We start from the raw sequence: 18320 nt of genomic DNA, 5'->3' as shown, positions 1-18320 counted from the left end.
GTTCTCTGCAAACGAAATAGCAAATGAGTAACATTCGTCCTCTGCAGTGGTTCTAAATGATAGTGCAAAGTAGCTGCATTACAATTACCTGCCTGTGTCTCTTTACCCCATTAACATAACCAAGCTATTTCAGTTCAGCCACACGATAAAAAAAGGGCTGGGGGTGGTGGATTAGCTGCATAAAAACACTGGTATTTGCATTGTTCTATATATTAACAATTTTGTTCCCTGCATGGGCTTCCATTTGGTAGGCTACAGTATGTGTTTTTCAAAAAGGTCTGGGATTATATCAGATACTGGTGTTGCAGGCAGGGAAGGTGCACATTTTGCTGTCACTTCACACTGACCATTATACTGTTTTTATGTTTACAGATTTTTTTTTATAACGATCTAAACGCCGGAGTTGAAAGAACCACTGTTATCTTGGATAGTACCACAGTGAATGTTATGAGGGTGTTTAAATCTAGGTTAGGCTGAAATAGGGCAGAGGACAAACCCTTTCCTCTAAACTGGGAGTTGGTCTATTAGTTTGAGTTTGTTGTACGACAGGAGTAGAGGAACAAACCTTGTGTGATTAACAGGACCTGTTCTCTGTCTGACACAATTATCTGACTTCAGATAGAAGATAAGGATAGCACAGGATCTAATCCGCTACTATTGCTTTTCACTCAGGGGGAAAAGGCCCATCAACGTACCAGCAGTGAGACGCCTGTGATAGGAAACTCTGCTAGGTAAATACTAATCATCTTGAAATCTTGCTACAGCTGAATTAAATGTGTTGAATAGGCCTAGGAAGATTATGAAAGAGTGACAATCTCTTTCTAGATATTATCGCAATGTGTACCTCCATTATTGGAGTCAGGGATTCTCAAACAAGAGTAATCGTTCAGGTTTCCTAACAAATGAATCATTGAAGAAGATGGGGTGAAAGCCAAGGAAGGTATCAAAGTCATCAGTAGACAGATTACATAGAGTAATACGCAGCTCTGACTGGGCACTGAGTGAACATACAGAGAGAGGAAAGAATTGTTCAACATTTTCATTCCACTTTTACAATCTAGTCCTACTTCAACCAGACCTCCTCCTCCAAGTGGACTGTCTTTCTGATGAATCAGCGCTTCTTTGTCGTATGAGAACAGAAATGGTATGAAGCTCAAATAAAATGCCAGTTCAACCTCCATCCCTAGTCTCTTCCCCCCGCCGGCCATAAAAAGCAGTGTAATAGGATGCCTAAGCTTTTCCAGTGACTGCTTCCACTATCACAGAGACATTTAAGTGCACTAATCCATGACAAATGGTCTCATCTGATCCATGACGAATCGTCTCAGGGGCAGATAAAGACGAGGAGATGGACGGAGGGAAGGGAAGGAGGGAGGGAGGGAGGGAGGAAGGGAGGGAGGGAGGGAGGGAGGGAGGGAAGGCAGGGGTGAGAGAGAGTGATGCTGTGTATAGGAATGATGAGGCAGTTATTGCCCAGTTTTAAAAAGGTTGCTTTCATTACCACGAAGGACATGCTCTGCGATAGAGTGAGAGACCTCAACAATGAGCTCTCAACTAAAGCCTGCAGTTTTTATAGCAATTACAACCCAATGTGGAGCCAGATTAAAGGCTTTGGGTGTTCGAGCCCGGAAAAAGAATGCCTTGGTAGACGGCTCGCTCTGAAATTGATGTTTCTTATTACATTTGTGTGCGTTTAGTTTTTGATTCTCATCATCAGGTAATTATGTCAGAGCCACTGAAGTAGTTTTTGTTTTTAGGGGATGGGAGGTATCTTTTTCTTATGCCATGAGAATTGCATTGATGAACCATGCTTTCTGTCACCTCATTTAGAAAGCCATTTCACTATCCCAGACCCCTGTCCTGGCCACTGTCTAGGTGGGGATGGCTTGTGTGTGTGTGTGTGTGTGTGTGTGTGTGTGCGCGTATGCCAACCTGATCAAACGTTTCCTTTTTATCGAATTTGCACAAAAGAAATCTGATTAAATCACCATCCATTCCAGTGAGCGGAATTTAATTGAATTCTGTTTCCACCATCCATTCTCACACTAATTAGTCCTTGCAATTAAAAGTGGGTGTGAAATGTATCAAATTAATGGTCAAACAAAAACACAAAAACCCATACTGAGATGTTACTTTCCTGTGGGTAGTTGTAAAACTGCTTGCCCTTTGGCAGTTTGAAAAGCGTGTAAATCGAAGTTGCATAAGCGAACCAGTAATTTGGATTACATTCATGTTGACAGTACTTAAATATGGTTTGAGAACTATCATGAGATTACAGTGTATGTATCTTTCATGTTTTACTGTATGGAACAATGCATGCAGTAAATCACAGCAATAAGGAAATTGATTCTAAAACTGCAAGGGTATATTTGTATGTAATGTGTTTGATAGTGTAGCTAATTGGCATGTTCTCAAACTCAGCCAGGAAAACCATCCCTCTTCTGAGCTAGACATATGCATGGCAATGAAAAAATAGATTCAGTCTTGAAATGTAAGTTTCCGGAATTCAACCCAGTTCTCATTTAGCGAAATATAGATGCCTTAAGGTTCACCAACACTCCCACCTACACTCAGACATCTCATCCTACAGAAAAGAGCCCACAGTCACAGCAGAAAAGGTCAAAGTAAACCATAACAAAGATTTCAGAATGTCAGGATACATGAATCATATAAAAAAGCCTCCACACAGTTAAATGGTGGTCAATCTGTGGTCAATCTGCTCATCATAACATGGGGCTCCATTCGTCAACACGATTCCCCATACTTGACTACTATTGGTTGACATTTCATTTTCTGCTATTGCTCACTTTAAACTGTGTTTAGCTGTGTGGTTATTTCTGTGTCATGATGAATAATAGTAGTAATTACATGTTTTTGTCCGCCTCAAGAGCTTTCCTAGACTAAAGGAGTATTGCATATCAAATGGCACACTGAACATGAACATCATTAAAGCGCTTGTCTTCCAATCATCTTTCAAAAGGTTATTCATTATGAGATATTTACATTCAATTGATTAAATCATTATAAGCGTTTTATAAATGGTATGGGCTCACGTACACAGTTTACAGCAGGTATAAACAGTGCAGAGAAACGCTTCCTTGCAAGCTCCCTCAAGAGTGCAGTACAATATCAATATCAGCACTGTTTGCTGCAGTATGCACATTATGACCTATCCACCTTACGCTATAAACCATCCAAAATCAGCATGGATTTCACCAAAACAAAGTCCTCAGCACCCTACTTCCTATACAGTATTTCTGTATTTCTTACAAGGATGATTCAAGTGATTCCTAATCACATCATCAGTTCACAGTCACACCAAGTGGCTGCTTGCATCTTCATGTAGATCGGGGAAACAACTGGCTAACCTGTCATTACTGTCACCACTTCTGCTGATTTCATCAACTATGAGAAACAGTTTAGCACCGTCATTGCAACAAACAATTTACTTTTTATTGTGTCAGACAACACTGTTTTTGTTTTGTCAAAATGACAGTTAAGGACTGCTCCTTCAGGACTAATAGTGATGTATGTTAATATTGTAGCTTACATTGGAATGGGAATCAGCTAGTGCCCTTAGAGAGTTATGTCAGAATCATAAACCAAATGCATCGCCATTGCATTCAATATCCTCCCTATGGGCATTGCTAGGACACACAATGACAATGCACTTCCATTTGGAAAGGAAACAAATACATATTCAGTAGCAGTTGAACATAAAACTGACTATTAAGAAATGTTTGATTTCAATGTAACTTCTCCAAACAATGACAATCCATATTTCTTTGAATGTTACAGTTTGACCCTTCAACTGGCTGCATAGTGTCCAGTAGAATCATCCACAGCAGCAAGCTGCTTTCTCCAGGATTGGACTTGGCAGTACAGTGTTAGTTGGCAGGTGAGGAAAGAGCTGAGCTGGGCTTGTGTGTCATGTCACATTCGCCTCATCTGTCAGTGTAGTGGATTATTTCTTGAGAGACCAAAATTGGCTGCCCAGAATCTGGGCACAATCAATCTTTCCCAGCGCGGGGGACGTAGGGGAGGCCGCGAAGCAGGGGCTCATGGGAAGGCAACGGCGCCGCTTCCTGAGCAGGTGATGAAGCAGTCAGGCGACTCGTTACTCAATCCCAGCCTCAACTGTGACCAGCAGATTTCTAACTGAAATATTCTAATAAATAAAGAAATGGAGGTTGAAAAGCCCTATCTCTCCTCGTATATTTTTGGTATGCATGTACTGTGCAGTGGTATTCTGTCAGCTCGCTGTAGCAGAGGGGGATAAGCAGATTTTTTAAAACATTGTTAGATGCTTGAACAGGCTTGAGGATTACATTTGTACCTTGCTCAACATGACCTTCACTTCCCCTGTGCAGAGATATATTCACACCATCGTCTGAGTACTGAGAGCTGCTGCTGCGGTATCATTCACTCACTCAGCCAGGGAGCTGTGGTAGCCAGTCTGAAAACCAGGCTCCATATCGAGATCCACACATACCTTTATTTAAGGCTTTTTTTCTGGTACAGAACACATGCTTGTCAATCAAACAATAGTGTGCAAACCCTTTGTTAGAAAATAATGGAAATTGGGTAGGCAATATTCCAATAGTTGGAATATTTGGTAGACTCATGGGTATCATTCCGGTTTTCAGAATGATTTGTACAAGGCCCTAAGTTGTGTCAACAGAGATACTGCATCGAAGGCAGAAGCACAACTCACAAACAGGTTTGTGTTCGTTCGTTGTTTTTCTGGCCTTGCTTCAAGTTTCTTTTGTGTATTGACTGCCAATGGTTTTAGCCGTTGTAAAATGCATTGAATCGTAACATGTAAAGTTCCTTTTTATTAGTTATGTTGACAATGTTCACAGTATCAAAACCCTGTATGTTACCAGACATCACAGATGAAGGCATTATGACATATGTTTTCTTTTTAATTATGACTATCCATTCAATTCTATTTTATTACAGAAAACAGCTAAGCATAAAACCAAAGCATGTATCAATCTGAGATCTCACTCTGGTCTCCACGCACTGCATATCTATTTATATAAAATGATCTGGTCGCTGAAACCAGAGAGCATCCTCAAATTATTAAATCAATTCTAATTCAAATATTCATCATAGCATTTCAATTCTGAGAAAGCAGTTCTGGTTACATCTGTTAACACCACTCTGCAGTTGAGTAAGATTGATGAGAACTTAAGAGGCCTTGACACTACAGTAAATTGTACAGTTGCAAAACATATAAAGGGAACATGTGGAGTGTTTTTTTACTATGATAGTGAATGTCATCACATCCAATGGTGATCACACGTATATATTAACATGTCCTCATCAATACTTGTTGCACTTGATGACTGTTAGTTGTAGATAGCCTAAGTTGAACTTAATCTTTCTATCATTCTAGATTTTGACAATCAGCCAGTGACAGAATTTCATTGAGTACATGCTGCTGATTGACCGTACCAATCTTCTCCCTTATAAAACAATTTACTATTGCATAGCACACTGAACAATAAATGCATCCTGCGCTCTTATGTGCCAAAACACAGAGCTTCATCCACTTTCACAGTACAGAACATTCCTGCTCTCAGACAGAACACTTCTGGTCTCAGACAGAACACTTCTGCTCTCAGACCGAACACTTCTGCTCTCAGACCGAACACTTCTGCTCTCAGACCGAACACTTCTGCTCTCAGACAGAACACTTCTTTTCTCAGACAGAACACTTCTGCTCTCAGACAGAACACTTCTGCTCTCAGACAGAACACTTCTGCTCTCAGACAGAACACTTCTGTTCTCAGACAGAACAGTCCTGCTCTCAGACCGAACACTTCTGCTCTCAGACCGAACACTTCTGCTCTCAGACAGAACACTTCTGCTCTCAGACAGAACACTTCTGCTCTCAGACAGAACACTTCTGCTCTCAGACAGAACACTTCTGCTCTCAGACAGAACACTTCTGCTCTCAGACCGAACAGTCCTGCTCTCAGACAGAACAGTCCTGCTCTCAGACAGAACAGTCCTGCTCTCAGACCGAACACTTCTGCTCTCAGACCGAACACTTCTGCTCTCAGACCGAACACTTCTGCTCTCAGACCGAACACTTCTGCTCTCAGACCGAACACTTCTGCTCTCAGACCGAACACTTCTGCTCTCAGACAGACCACTTCTGCTCTCAGACCGAACACTCCTGCTCTCAGACAGAACACTCCTGCTCTCAGACAGAACACTTCTGCTCTCAGACTCATTTTGTGTATGCATCCCCTTGTTCCCCAGGGGACCATGAAAATGCCATGCCATAATGACTTTGCTGAGAAGAAAATGTGAGTGTGTGTTTGTACAAGCTGATTTCTCTGACAAGAACCCTTTCACAAAACTAGATCAGGAGGATATTTATCTCACCAATAACTTAGCTGACTTCTCTATGTGCCGTGGGCAGGGTTTTCTCTTTGTTTTCACTTGGACCTCTACATAATTCAGAAGACACTTACTGTAGGCCATGCACATCCTTGTACAAAAAACCTGGAAACAAAGTTTAAAAAAATTCATTCTGTCGCTCATCCTGTTCCCACTTGTTCCAATTAATGAGCTCAAACCACTTTGTGTGAAGCCTGTCTCACACCCACAACCAAGTCCCACTACGTCAGCTGTTCCAACCCCAAAACAAGCCACCTGCCCTGCACCACTGCTCCAGTTCACTGCTGCTTAAAAACCTCATTGGGCTATAAACAATCTTGTCTTGACATCACAAGTCGGGGAAATCAATGTCTCTTTTTTGTTGTTGCTTTTGCTTCAATCACTGTCTTTTCACTCCATGGGGCAGCACGGCTCGGAGAATGAGACAAGCACAGATAGATGGAATCAATGTTTAACAGGCATTGGGATTTGGTTTCCTGGTGAAAGGGGTTTGGAATAGTGTTGTCGTCAGAAGCTTCCAGGAGCGAGTCATTGTTAAAAGCTTAAAGGAGTCTGCTTCCAAAGACACATGGCTGGGGAGTGACAGAACGCGACTACTCTACTCCCACATAAATGAGGAGAATCAGACCCATCTCACTGACTCCCTCCCCTTTAGCCCCCACAGTGGAGAAGGAACTGGCTTTAATTGCCGAATGTTTCCGGAAAGCGAGAGAGAAACATAATTGTTATTTCCATTTAAGCCACAGTGATCAAAGCAGCCTGCACTCACAGCATACTGATGGGGAGTTTTGCCTAGAGCCTGTCCTACGTACCAATCAACCAGCTAGTCTGATAGATTCAGGATGCTGCAGTCACTCTTTCCTCACACTGAAAATCCTCTCCCGTTAAAAAGTGCTCTTTGTCTGTCTGGGGCAGAGGGGGAGTTCCAACCTCAGATCAAAACAGCAGCTGCAGCTGAGCTTAAACATTATAATCAACTCTAAGCTAAAACAATTTACTGCAAAGAATGTAGGAGAATGTCAATAAAGCCAACTTTGAAGATGGTGTAGTTTTATATACAGCTGGCAGAGGCACCCCAAAAATGCACCCCAAACATCTAATGAGGCACAAAATAAGTCTGGATGGCTGGGTTGCTGGGTGGCTGGTTCGAATTGTTGGACGGATTTTGTGTTTCAAATACCTTAAAAAACTTTTTTGGACCCCTAATTATTATGCTTAATTCTATGTCATAAATATATGTATTTTTCTGCGTATGTAAGCATACCTCTTGAGCTGTCTGTATCCTCCTGACTGGTGGTTATCTTTAACTAAATATGCTTCTCTGCATCTCTGCTAAAATCTGGGTAAAAGATTGAAAGGAGTCTTTTTTGGGTACATTAAGTAATTGCTTTTGTAGTCTACCAACCTTGCCAGCAGGCATGCCAGCTAAGATACTTAAACAAGCTAGCTACTCTAACTTCCTTGATAGCCTGAAATGGCTTCTTAGTAGCTAGTTATGAGGTTGGGAGATAGGTAACCCATCTAAGTTAGCTAAAGCCAACAATTGTTCAGTGGCTAGAGGTATTACAAAGAAACAACAACAACAAATTATAAAAATAAAACAGGACAAAACTGAGGGGGCACATGCCCCTGTGCCCCCTATGGGCATGACACCTCTGACAGCTGGATACATGACTGAACCATAAGAAACATAAACAATCCATTATACAACGCCAGAATCTATAGAAACAAACAAATATAAAAAGTTGTGAAACCACAGTGCACTATTCTTCTTCTCACAGTAGCTAACATATTGGTTGCAAACCAATCTATTACAAAAGACAGAAGACTGTTGCTTCACTGTTTCCACTGGGGATAGAGTGATGACATAGTATTATTTTACTCTTACACTTCTCAGAGAGCTCCCCTGGGAGGACTAGGTGGGTAGTGGGCACAGCGTGATGTGGGCAGACAGAACATAGAACGGGACTCACCCAGGATCTGGATGGCGTTGCGTCCGGGCCGGGGCACGTGGTGCTGCTGGAGGGTCTCGTACAGCGTGGCCTGGCACAGCAGCAGGAAGCCCAGGCTAATCCACAGGCCCAGGAACAAGGACATGGCAGGGCAGGGTGGGAGGGTGGCTAGAGGAAGAGGGCAGAGAGAGAGAGAGGGTTAGAGCATAGAGATAGTTAGAGGACGCAAAATTGTATCTGTCCCATTATTGCGTCTGTGAGAGCATGGGCAGCGCCATTGAGGCCGTCTCCATTTTGAAGTTCTTCTACTAATTCTATGAGTTGATAAACAAACTGATTGGCAATTTACTGCCACATGCAGTTATGGAATGTTTGCTCACAGGTATAATTAATTGGCTGATCCCTCCTGGTGACCTGGATGGAAATATGTGATTCTTATTTAACCAATAGGAAGTCCCACCCACTTGATTACTTCAAAATGGTGAAAGTCCTCAATGGCGCTGCCCATGCTTAAATGGGTGGCCTACAAAGAGATGGCAGAGATATGAAAAACACTAACTGAATTACATATGTTAGGAAAGGTGAAGACAGAAAAAAGGGCTCTTTGAGGAGAAATAGAAAAAAAAGGTATAAACATGAAATGACATGAGCGACATTGGGGAAGGACTATATCAGGATAATCAAAAAACCTCTATCTGAAGAGAAAGAGACTTGGTCAAGCTTGTCAAAAATCATCATACATGAGAAGTGAAAATGATTGTAACATGACTAATAAAATATATTGTATGAGGTAGCTACCGAGAAAACAGGACCATTAAAGCCACAGTGTAGCATTTGAAGGACATTACTGCAATATGGTCACCTCTCCCACGATGGGCATTTTTGACGAGTTCCCCAAAAACTGTGCAACCGGGAAAAACATCACAAATCAACCGAGCTTGTGTCCAAGCTTGTGCATATGCTTCTGTTTAGCTGTAAACGGGTGTCCTTCCCAAAGTACTGCACGTCATGTGCGCAACTCAAAAATCAAACATCGCTTGACACTCACCTGTCTTGATCAGTGAGAGAAGATAAACATACACTAAGATGGCGGCGTATACATTGTTGGATTACTTCATAGAGAAAACCTTTTGTTTTTTAATTATCTAAATTCCAATGTTCCACCTGCAACAAACCATGGAGGTTTAGAAGACACTGGTGCTTGCCGAATCGAGAATTAAGAAAGTATCGGCAAGAAAAGGTTGGTAGAACATGTTCTGATTAGGGCTAAACAGGAGCTTCGTATCAACAACTATAACTAGCTAATTAAATTAGTAAGCTAATGATGATAGTTTGATTTGATATAGGCTACTTCACACCATGTACACACTGTAGCCTATCAGCTCAAAACATAAAGGCCAAATATATACAGTACCAGTCAAAAGTTTGGACACAGCTACTCATTCAAGGGTTTTTCTTTATTTTTTACTATTTTCTACATTGTAGAATAATAGTGAAGACATCAAAACTATACAGTATGGAATCATGTAGTAACCAAAAGTGTTAAACAAATCAAAATATATTTTATATTTGACATTCTTCAAAATAGCCCCCCTTTGCCTTGATGACAGCTTTGCACACGCTTGGCATTCTCTCAACCAGCTTCATGAGGTAGTGACTTGGAATGCATTTCAGTTAACAGCTGTACCTTGATAAAAGTTAATTTGTGGATTTTCTTTCCTTCTTACTGTGTTTGAGCCAATCAGTTGTGTTGCGACAAGGTAGGGGTGGTATACAGAAGATAGACTTGGTATTTTACCAAATAGGGCTATGTTATGGCAAGAACAGCTCAACTAAGCAAAGAAAAACTACAGTCCATCATTACGTTAAGATACGAAGGTCAATCAATCCGGAAAATGTCAAGAACTTTGAAAGTATCTTGATGCAAAAACCATCAAGTGCTATGATGAAACTGGCTCTCATGAGGACCGTCACAGGAAAGGAAGACCCAGAGTTACTTCTGCAGCAGAGGATAAGTTCATTAGAGTTACCAGCCTAAAAAATTGCAGCCCACATACATTTTACCTTTATTTAACTAGGCAAGTCAGTTAAGAACCAATTCTTATTTTAAATGACAGCCTAGGAACTGCCTTTTTCAGGGGCAGAACTACAGATTTGTACCTTGTCAGCTCAGGGATTTGATCTTGCAACCTTTTGGTTACTATCCAACACTCTAACCACTAGCATACCTGCTGCCCACTAGGCTACCTGCTTCACAGAGTTCAAGTAACAGACACATCTCAACATCAACTGTTCAGAGGACTCTGCGTGAATCAGGCCTTCATGGTTGAATCGCTGCAAAGAAACAACTACTAAAGGACACCAATAAGAAGAGAACACTTGGTTGGGCCAAGAAACATGAGCAATGGACATTAGACTGGTGGAAATCTGTCCTTTGGTCTGATGAGTCCAAATTTGAGATTTTTCATTCCAACCACCGTCTTTTATGAGACGCAGAGTAGGTGAAAGGATGATCTCCGAATGTGTGGTTCCCACGTGAAGCATGGAGGAGGAGGTGTGAAGGTGTGGGGGTACTTTGAAGGTGACACTGTCTGTGATTTATTTAAAATTCAAGACACACTTAACCGGCATAGCTACCCCAGCATTCTACAGCGATACACCATCCCATCTGGTTTGCGCTTAGTGGGACTATAGTTTGTTTTTCAACAGGACAATGACCCAACACACCTACAGGCTGTGTAAGGGCTATTTGACCAAGAAGGAGAGTGATGGAGTGCTGCATCAGATGACCTGGCCTCCACAATGACCTGACCTCATTCCAATTGAGATGGTTTGGGATGAGTTGGACTCCAGAGTGAAGGAAAAGCAGCCTACAAGTGCTCAGCATATGTGGAAACTCCTTCAAAACTGTTGGAAAAACATTCCAAGTGAAGCTGGTTGAGAGAATGCCAAGAGCGTGCAAAGCTGTCATCAAGGCAAAGGGTAGCTATTTTGAAAAATCTCAAATATATTTTGATTTCTTCAACACTTGTGTTATTTCATAGTTTTGATGTCTTCACTATTTTGTACAATGTAGATAATAGTAAAAATAAAGAAAAACCCTTGAATGAGTAGGTGTGTCCAAAATTTTGCATGGTACTGTATGTTTCAATTTTAGGATATGCTCAGAGCCATTTTCATCTCTGATGCTGGAACAGTGTAGTGTCAACACAGTTGAATGTGAAATGAAAACAGTACACATAAAGGCATGATGAGACACCTTGGCCATTCATTTAACGATAGCCTAATGGCTGCTGAAGGCTGACATATGGACCCACACCTCTCCCTCCCTCATTGGGGATAATAACTCCTCCTCTCCAGGTGTTACTACATCCTCTCCTCTCAATTCTCAAATGGGACAAGTCCGTCCTCTCCTCCATCCTCCTCTCCTCTATGACCCGGACACCGATAAGCGGTCGAGTGGTCGAGGAGAGTGTCAATTTGTTAGTGTCGTCCACTCCTCAATAGCCTCGTCTCTCCAAGGATACTCTTTAGTATCCTTTCAGCGGCTAGTGCAGAACTGTTTTAAATCCGCCACACCCCCTTTGAATCATCGTTGAGCTAAACCAATTGAGATTCTCCCATGCTCATGGTCCTGCATTCACTAAAGCAACCCCTTCCTATCCAGCCAAAACTGCAGTGGTCATTATCTCTCCCAGTAATTTTCAGGTCCCCATTTGTAAAAGCGACCTGGGCCGATATTTATAAACCATCTCAGCGTAGGACTGCCGATCTAGGATCAGGTTCTTCCTGTCCATATAATCTTGTACATTATTATTTGAAATGCATTCCTACTATGAATACAGGTCCTGCACCCAAGTTGTGTATCAGCGTGTCTCCATTCTCTCTATTAACCTCTAGGGGCTAGGGGGCAGTATTTTCACAGCCGGATGAAAAACATACCCAATTTAAACAGGTTACTACTTGCGTCCACGCCACATGGCATTGTAAAGTGTTCTGGATGGGTCAACAAAACAGACGTATTTGGACATAAATGATGGATTTTGTAGAACAAATGAACATTTCTTGTGGAAGTGGGTGCCCATCCGAGTGCAGTCCGCCGAAGATCAGCAAAGGTAAGTAAATATTTCGAACATATTGTTAGAGATTTGTCGACGCCGTGGTTGTAGGCTAACTGTATAGCTTAGCATTGAAGGCTAAGTTCTGTACTCAGAATATTGAACAATGAGCTTTTTCCGTAACGTTATTTTGAAATCTGACAAAGTGGTTGCATAAAGGAGTAGATTATCTCTAATTCTTTAAATAATTGTTATACATTTTTTCAACATTTATGAGTTCTTCTGTAAATTAAATGTGCCTATTCACCGGTAGTTATGGGGAGAAAACATTTTCTGAACGTCACGCGCCAATGTAAGAATTGGGTTTTTGGATATAAATATAAACTTGATCGAACAGAAAATGCATGTATTGTCTAACATGATGTCCTAGGAGTGTCATCTGATGAAGATTGTCAAAGGTTAGTGCTTAATTGTAGCTGTATATCTGGTTTTGTGATGGCTATCGTGCTTGGAAAATGGCTTCTTTTTTTGTTGTTGCTGAGGTGCTATGCTAAAATAATCTAATGTTTTGTTTTCACCGTAAAGCCTTTTTGAAATCGGACAATGTGATTGGATTAACGACTAGAGTATCTTTAAAATGCCGTATAATACTTGAATTTTAATTTTGAGATTATTTTGTTTTGAATATCGCTCCGTGCTCTCTCACTGGTTGTTGTCCAACCAATCCTGTTATTGGGATAGTATCCTCAAGAGGTTAAGGGACTATAATACAATGCTTATCTTTTGGTTTTACCAGTTGAATTATAACATTATTATAACAGTAATGTTCTAACTACAAGTCACCATTAAAAAATTATGTTCAGAGATATGTGCAGGTTAATTCACTTGCTTCTGTTTGTTTGGTTATCTTCATGTCAATAATTATGACTAGCCTATACCAAGCATTTGGTTTTTGAAACTTTTAGTACTTAGTTTATTTACATGGTACACTTAAAGGTAGACTCAGCTAAATGATGTTGCCACGAGCATCACTGCAGACACAAGACTTCGCTCTCACACAGTAACACACAGAATCTGTGAATGGGCAGGGGTTCCCTTCACGCTGTTCGATGGTAGTCGCCACTAAGACAACTCATACCGTTTATTATGAGTGTAACAATGAGATGTATTTTAGATTGAACTGGTATCACCCAATCCAATGGGTGGGTTACCAACTGCTATTCCAGTCTGTTTCAGACCTTCAGCATGTAGTAGTATGCACTGTGAATGAGTGTTTGATCATTTACCCTAGCTTTTTACATTTTTCTGGATCCATTTGCAGCCTATTCAAGTCAAATGCTGAACACTGATCACATTGCTGTAAAATAAAACATCTGACTTCACCTGAAAGTGTCCAGTGCCTTCCCGCCATCTTCCTGGGCCGTGAAACACATTAGGCCGAATACTTTGCCACAGATTGCCAACAGTGAGTTGTCCTCTTGGTTTAAGTTTTGTGTTATAGTATTAATTTGATAATGGCAAAAGACCTAGACTGAGACCACCTTATACCGGTTGTATTATGCTAATTACTTCTTAGTTATTACTGAAAAAGGGTTTCACATTTATAAATGGTGAGAACAATTGCTTCAAAAACTATTTTAAGTGGAGAATCATTCACACATAGGCCTACACATCAGTGTTGATTTAAGCATGTCAATCTCTCCAATTTTGGGAGGGATGCATGCCAACAAAGACACTACACAACACAACACTAAGCAATACATTAATTGCACTATAACGCTGGGAAACGGTGCCCATAAACTGTTAGGGTTTACATAAAGCTGTCCTAACAGCAGAGATTTTATTTTCAGCACCATGGAGTGAATCCTTACCACTGCTACACCTGACTATCAGCGGAGCACTGCAATAGTTCATTCAGCCTCATTTACTGCCTTTAAAAAAAAAACATAGCTGATATGGCTGACTTGCTTAAACAAATGTGGTTTCTACTAACAATTGAGATGTACAAACTATGGCATAAGGGGACGATGAGCGGATAAGAGGCAATCCATAATTCGATTAAAACATTAATGAGCGAACTAGGACGGATGTAGTCAATATAACTATTTGTTCAGCACTTTTGAAATGTACAGCGCAGAATTCAGAATATGGGCCATTCTTACAGTATTCTCCCTGTACACCAAGTCAGAGCCGTAAGATAAATAAAGGGGTCATATAAACAGACAATGAAAGTTCTTACAATGTTCGATGATGACATTTCTCTAAAACAGGCTATAGGCTACATATGCACCGCTAACAGCTTACTACTCAACATACACTTATTATTACTTTGTTAGCTACAGTATACATATCTCCCTGGCATATTACATAATTTATGCAGCAGCATACAATACATTTTTGGACTCACCTTGTTGTGCTGTGCTCACTTGAACAGGAAGGTGTCACAGTGGTCCTTCGTGGGCAAATTTTGTCATCAAACTTTGTCATCAGTGGTTAAAGCGATGGGCCAGTAACCGAAAGGTTGCAAGATCAAATCCCTGAGCTGACAAGGTAAAGAAAATCTGTCGTTCTGCCCCTGAACAAGGCAGTTAACCCACTGTTCCTAGACCGTTATTGTAAATAATAATTTGTTCTTAACTGACTTGCCCAGTTGTTTTGAACGCGCGGCAGAAGTCATGCTGAATTGACAGCATGGCCAATGTTAAATGCTTATCTTATAAGCTTGGAAAAGAGACCCTTCAACCCAGACTTGGACCACACACCACTACACTGAATAGCTGGCTAGTGATTGCTTTGCAATTCTTGCAGTTAGCCACTGATTCCTTCCAAACCACTCAATGTCGAATTTGCAATTTCCAATTTGTTGTGTAATGTGTATGTCCAATGGCAGATGAGCACTGATACGTTTTATTTATAATTTCTCTTCATCATTTCTCATCATATGACAAGGATTGAAAAGGATTTGTCCGTAGATTGTCGACTTGATTCATGACGATGACTGCTAGCTTCCTAGCTAAGATTTTGAAAGTATAATGTTGACATGATCAGTCCAATCAAAGCTACGGTAGATATAACGTGATTTGATGCCGCTTTATCTGTGGCCAACGACCTTGAGCCTTCTTGGATGGGCACTCTAATGTAACTCCATGGCAGCCCCCAAGGGGCTTTCCGAGCTCTACTCATAGATTTTGTGGTGTTTGTATTCGGCTTTATTAACTCAGTTATATATTATTTTACATTGTTTGCAAACTGATATGTGACATATCGCAAACAATGTAAAATATATATATATATTTTTTTGTATTATTATTTTATTATTTAGCTGACCTGAATGACAGGTCGCCACTGCTACACATATACAGTATTTAGGTTATTCCGTTGCCTTCAGATGTGCTGGCATTCCCCCCCCCAATTTTTTTTTAAAATGATAGGCTGCTAGCCTATAGCAACTCGGTGTGTGCATGTCGGTTCGAGAAAAAGTTGACATTCTCCCCTCTACCCTGAAATGACATTGAGACTAGCCTACTGAATATTCAACACGCAGAAATTAAGCATAGCCTATAATTTGTCTTATTAACGGCATATTGTAATTCCCTGGGGAATGCTTTTTAACGCGCTGTGTTTCTAGCAAGTTCCTGGAAAAAAAAACGTAGTCTTTAGCCTGAACAACAGCATGGTGAGAAACTGCTCTTTTGTCCTCTCGGTTCAGCTCTGAGCAACTCTCCGACTGTCGGAACTCATTCATGTCAAAGAAGAAATGTGGTCCTGATCGACAGCGCGAGAGAATAGGGATGGAGAGGTGGCGGAGAAAGATATTCAGACCGCACCACACAGGCATGCTTATGCATTTTAATGTAAACGGACAACTTTCACGAGTAAATAGCAGACACATGAAAAATAAATCACATTATCAGGGCTAGCAGGATATTTGTATACAAATGACTTCTCGTTAGAATTCTTACCTTCGTGGTTTTCAATGAATAAACAAGGAATGTGTACTTCATGCAGGATTGACCATTTGCGCATCTGTTTAACGAGCCGTTTAGTCTCCGCTTTGCAGTCTAATTAGACCATTGATTGATATGTTCCTGATGGTTGTGGAATTCGTAATTGGTAATGACGGCATTTACTTTGTCTTTTTACAAGTATCCCATGTCCTGCCAATTTAGACTAAACACGAGACCATGCCCCCTGCCCGGACACACCTGCGCACCATCTCGGCAGGATATAGATGTTTAGCCTTCCCTACAACATAGGTATAATGGGGCAATTTTATATAGTAAGTAAATGGCTTCTTTTGATACGGTTAGATTAGGTTAGCCTGTATAAAAAATAACACATTTAAATGGAATAGACTTGATCTCGATTGCATGTAACAATTTCACCTCTCAATATAGGCTAATAACTGTGTTTGTAATATAGCCTAACATGAAAATGAATTAATAATATTGACTCTGAAAAGCAACTTGGTCTGGGCTAGAACATTTTAATTTTGCAGCCTTGTCTTTAAAAAACGAATAAAGGATGAGGCTGACATCTCTGCCCTACTTAGAACTAACTGCCTGTAACTTTCAAATATATCAGTCAACACAAAATATTTCTGATGTCCTAAAACATACATATATCTACAATGTCCATAGCCTACTCTCCTTCATCAAACCATACAGTTGTTCAATCCAACAGAGATATGCAGGTCGTGTCACATGCTCTACCTGTCTGTCGCTCACAGCTCATACCTGTCATCAAAATTCAGTTACTCCTGGAGCCCTTCCACTTCTTACAAACATGACAGATAGCCTTATTTTATAACAGTTCCATAATCAGATTTTTTAAATAATAGTATATTTTGCAGAAGGAACAGAATATAATCACAAAGCACCAACAGTCCCAGAGAATAACCCCACAGCCTTACCTGAGTGGTCTGTCTGGTCAAAATAAAGGGTGCCCTGCTGTCAGTATCACCGTCTGTTCAACAGACTCACAACACTGTCTTAAATCCATCCATCGCCTGAGGCCAGGGATTCCCAACAAAGTTCCAGGTGTAAAGAAGAACAACGCTGCAGGATAAGAGGGGGAGAAGCTCTGTTTTTCAGCCTCGTCCGCTTGCCCCCCTCGACTCTCTCTGTCCGTCTGAAATCCTGGGAGTGCGGTCACCAGAAACCACCTCAGCTCACAGGAATGACACGCTGTTACAAACTAGTCAGTGTTTACAAAATGGAAGGCTGCTCATATCACCTTTATATCACCACAGACCTCCTTTTCTCTCTCTTTCTTCTACTCCTTTTTCTACTTTTCTTACTCCTGTGAAGGTAAAAGCCCTCTCGTGACGACAGAACGTTAATTTGCCTCCTCACTTCTCACACACGGACGGAGATCAGCTCCAGCGGAACGACAGTTCTGTCTCCTCTTGGCTCCGTCCCCCCATTGAGAAGCTGTGCTGATTATGTGTGTGAGGCTCAGCCCTCTTTTCAAAGCACTAAGTAGTGTGTGTCTGTGTGAGTCTATTATAATACAGCCCAGCCAGAGAGAGAAAGAGAGAGAGAGAGCTGGATCACATCACATGTCTTAAAGCAAGACTGCCCACTTCTGCATCGGGACTATCGTCTAATGAAGCATGCCTATTAAGCCCCTCCACTTCACCATGCCATGAGACATAACGCTCTGTGGCTTCTTCTCATGAAAATATCTCACAGTTTACCACAATAATGTGCTGTTATGTTTTCTCAAAATTATCCCTCAGACAGAACTCTGGCCTTACTGAGGTGATACCGGACTTTGGCCATTCACCCCACTTTCTGTGTGTATTTATGTGTGTGTATGTGTGTTTGTGTGTGTTTTGGTTTTTGTGTTTGTTGATAGGGATTGAGAGGGTGTGGAGTATGAGTGAATGTGCCTC

At 41.1% G+C, this 18320-nt stretch overlaps 1 protein-coding gene across 2 annotated transcripts in view; it reads right to left on the bottom strand.

The window, feature by feature from the left end:
* Positions 1-17934, bottom strand: part of LOC106565835 (chemokine-like protein TAFA-1) — a 232631-nt gene extending 214697 nt beyond the window's left edge. Inside the window, exons 1-2 of one of the 2 annotated variants that reach the window (XM_045691776.1) lie at positions 17337-17934; positions 8388-8534 (exon numbers count right to left, since the gene is read on the bottom strand). In XM_045691776.1, coding sequence (XP_045547732.1) covers positions 8388-8511 — 124 coding nt within the window. In that variant the 5' untranslated portion in view covers positions 8512-8534; positions 17337-17934. The remainder of the gene's footprint in view (positions 1-8387; positions 8535-17336) is intronic. The other variant, XM_014133405.2, reaches the window with a different exon arrangement.
* Between the last annotated feature and the right edge of the window lie 386 nt (positions 17935-18320).

Source organism: Salmo salar, chromosome ssa12 (assembly GCF_905237065.1).
Source record: "Salmo salar chromosome ssa12, Ssal_v3.1, whole genome shotgun sequence".
Taxonomy (NCBI): domain Eukaryota; kingdom Metazoa; phylum Chordata; class Actinopteri; order Salmoniformes; family Salmonidae; genus Salmo; species Salmo salar.
This window is presented reverse-complemented; position numbering and strand designations above follow the sequence as displayed.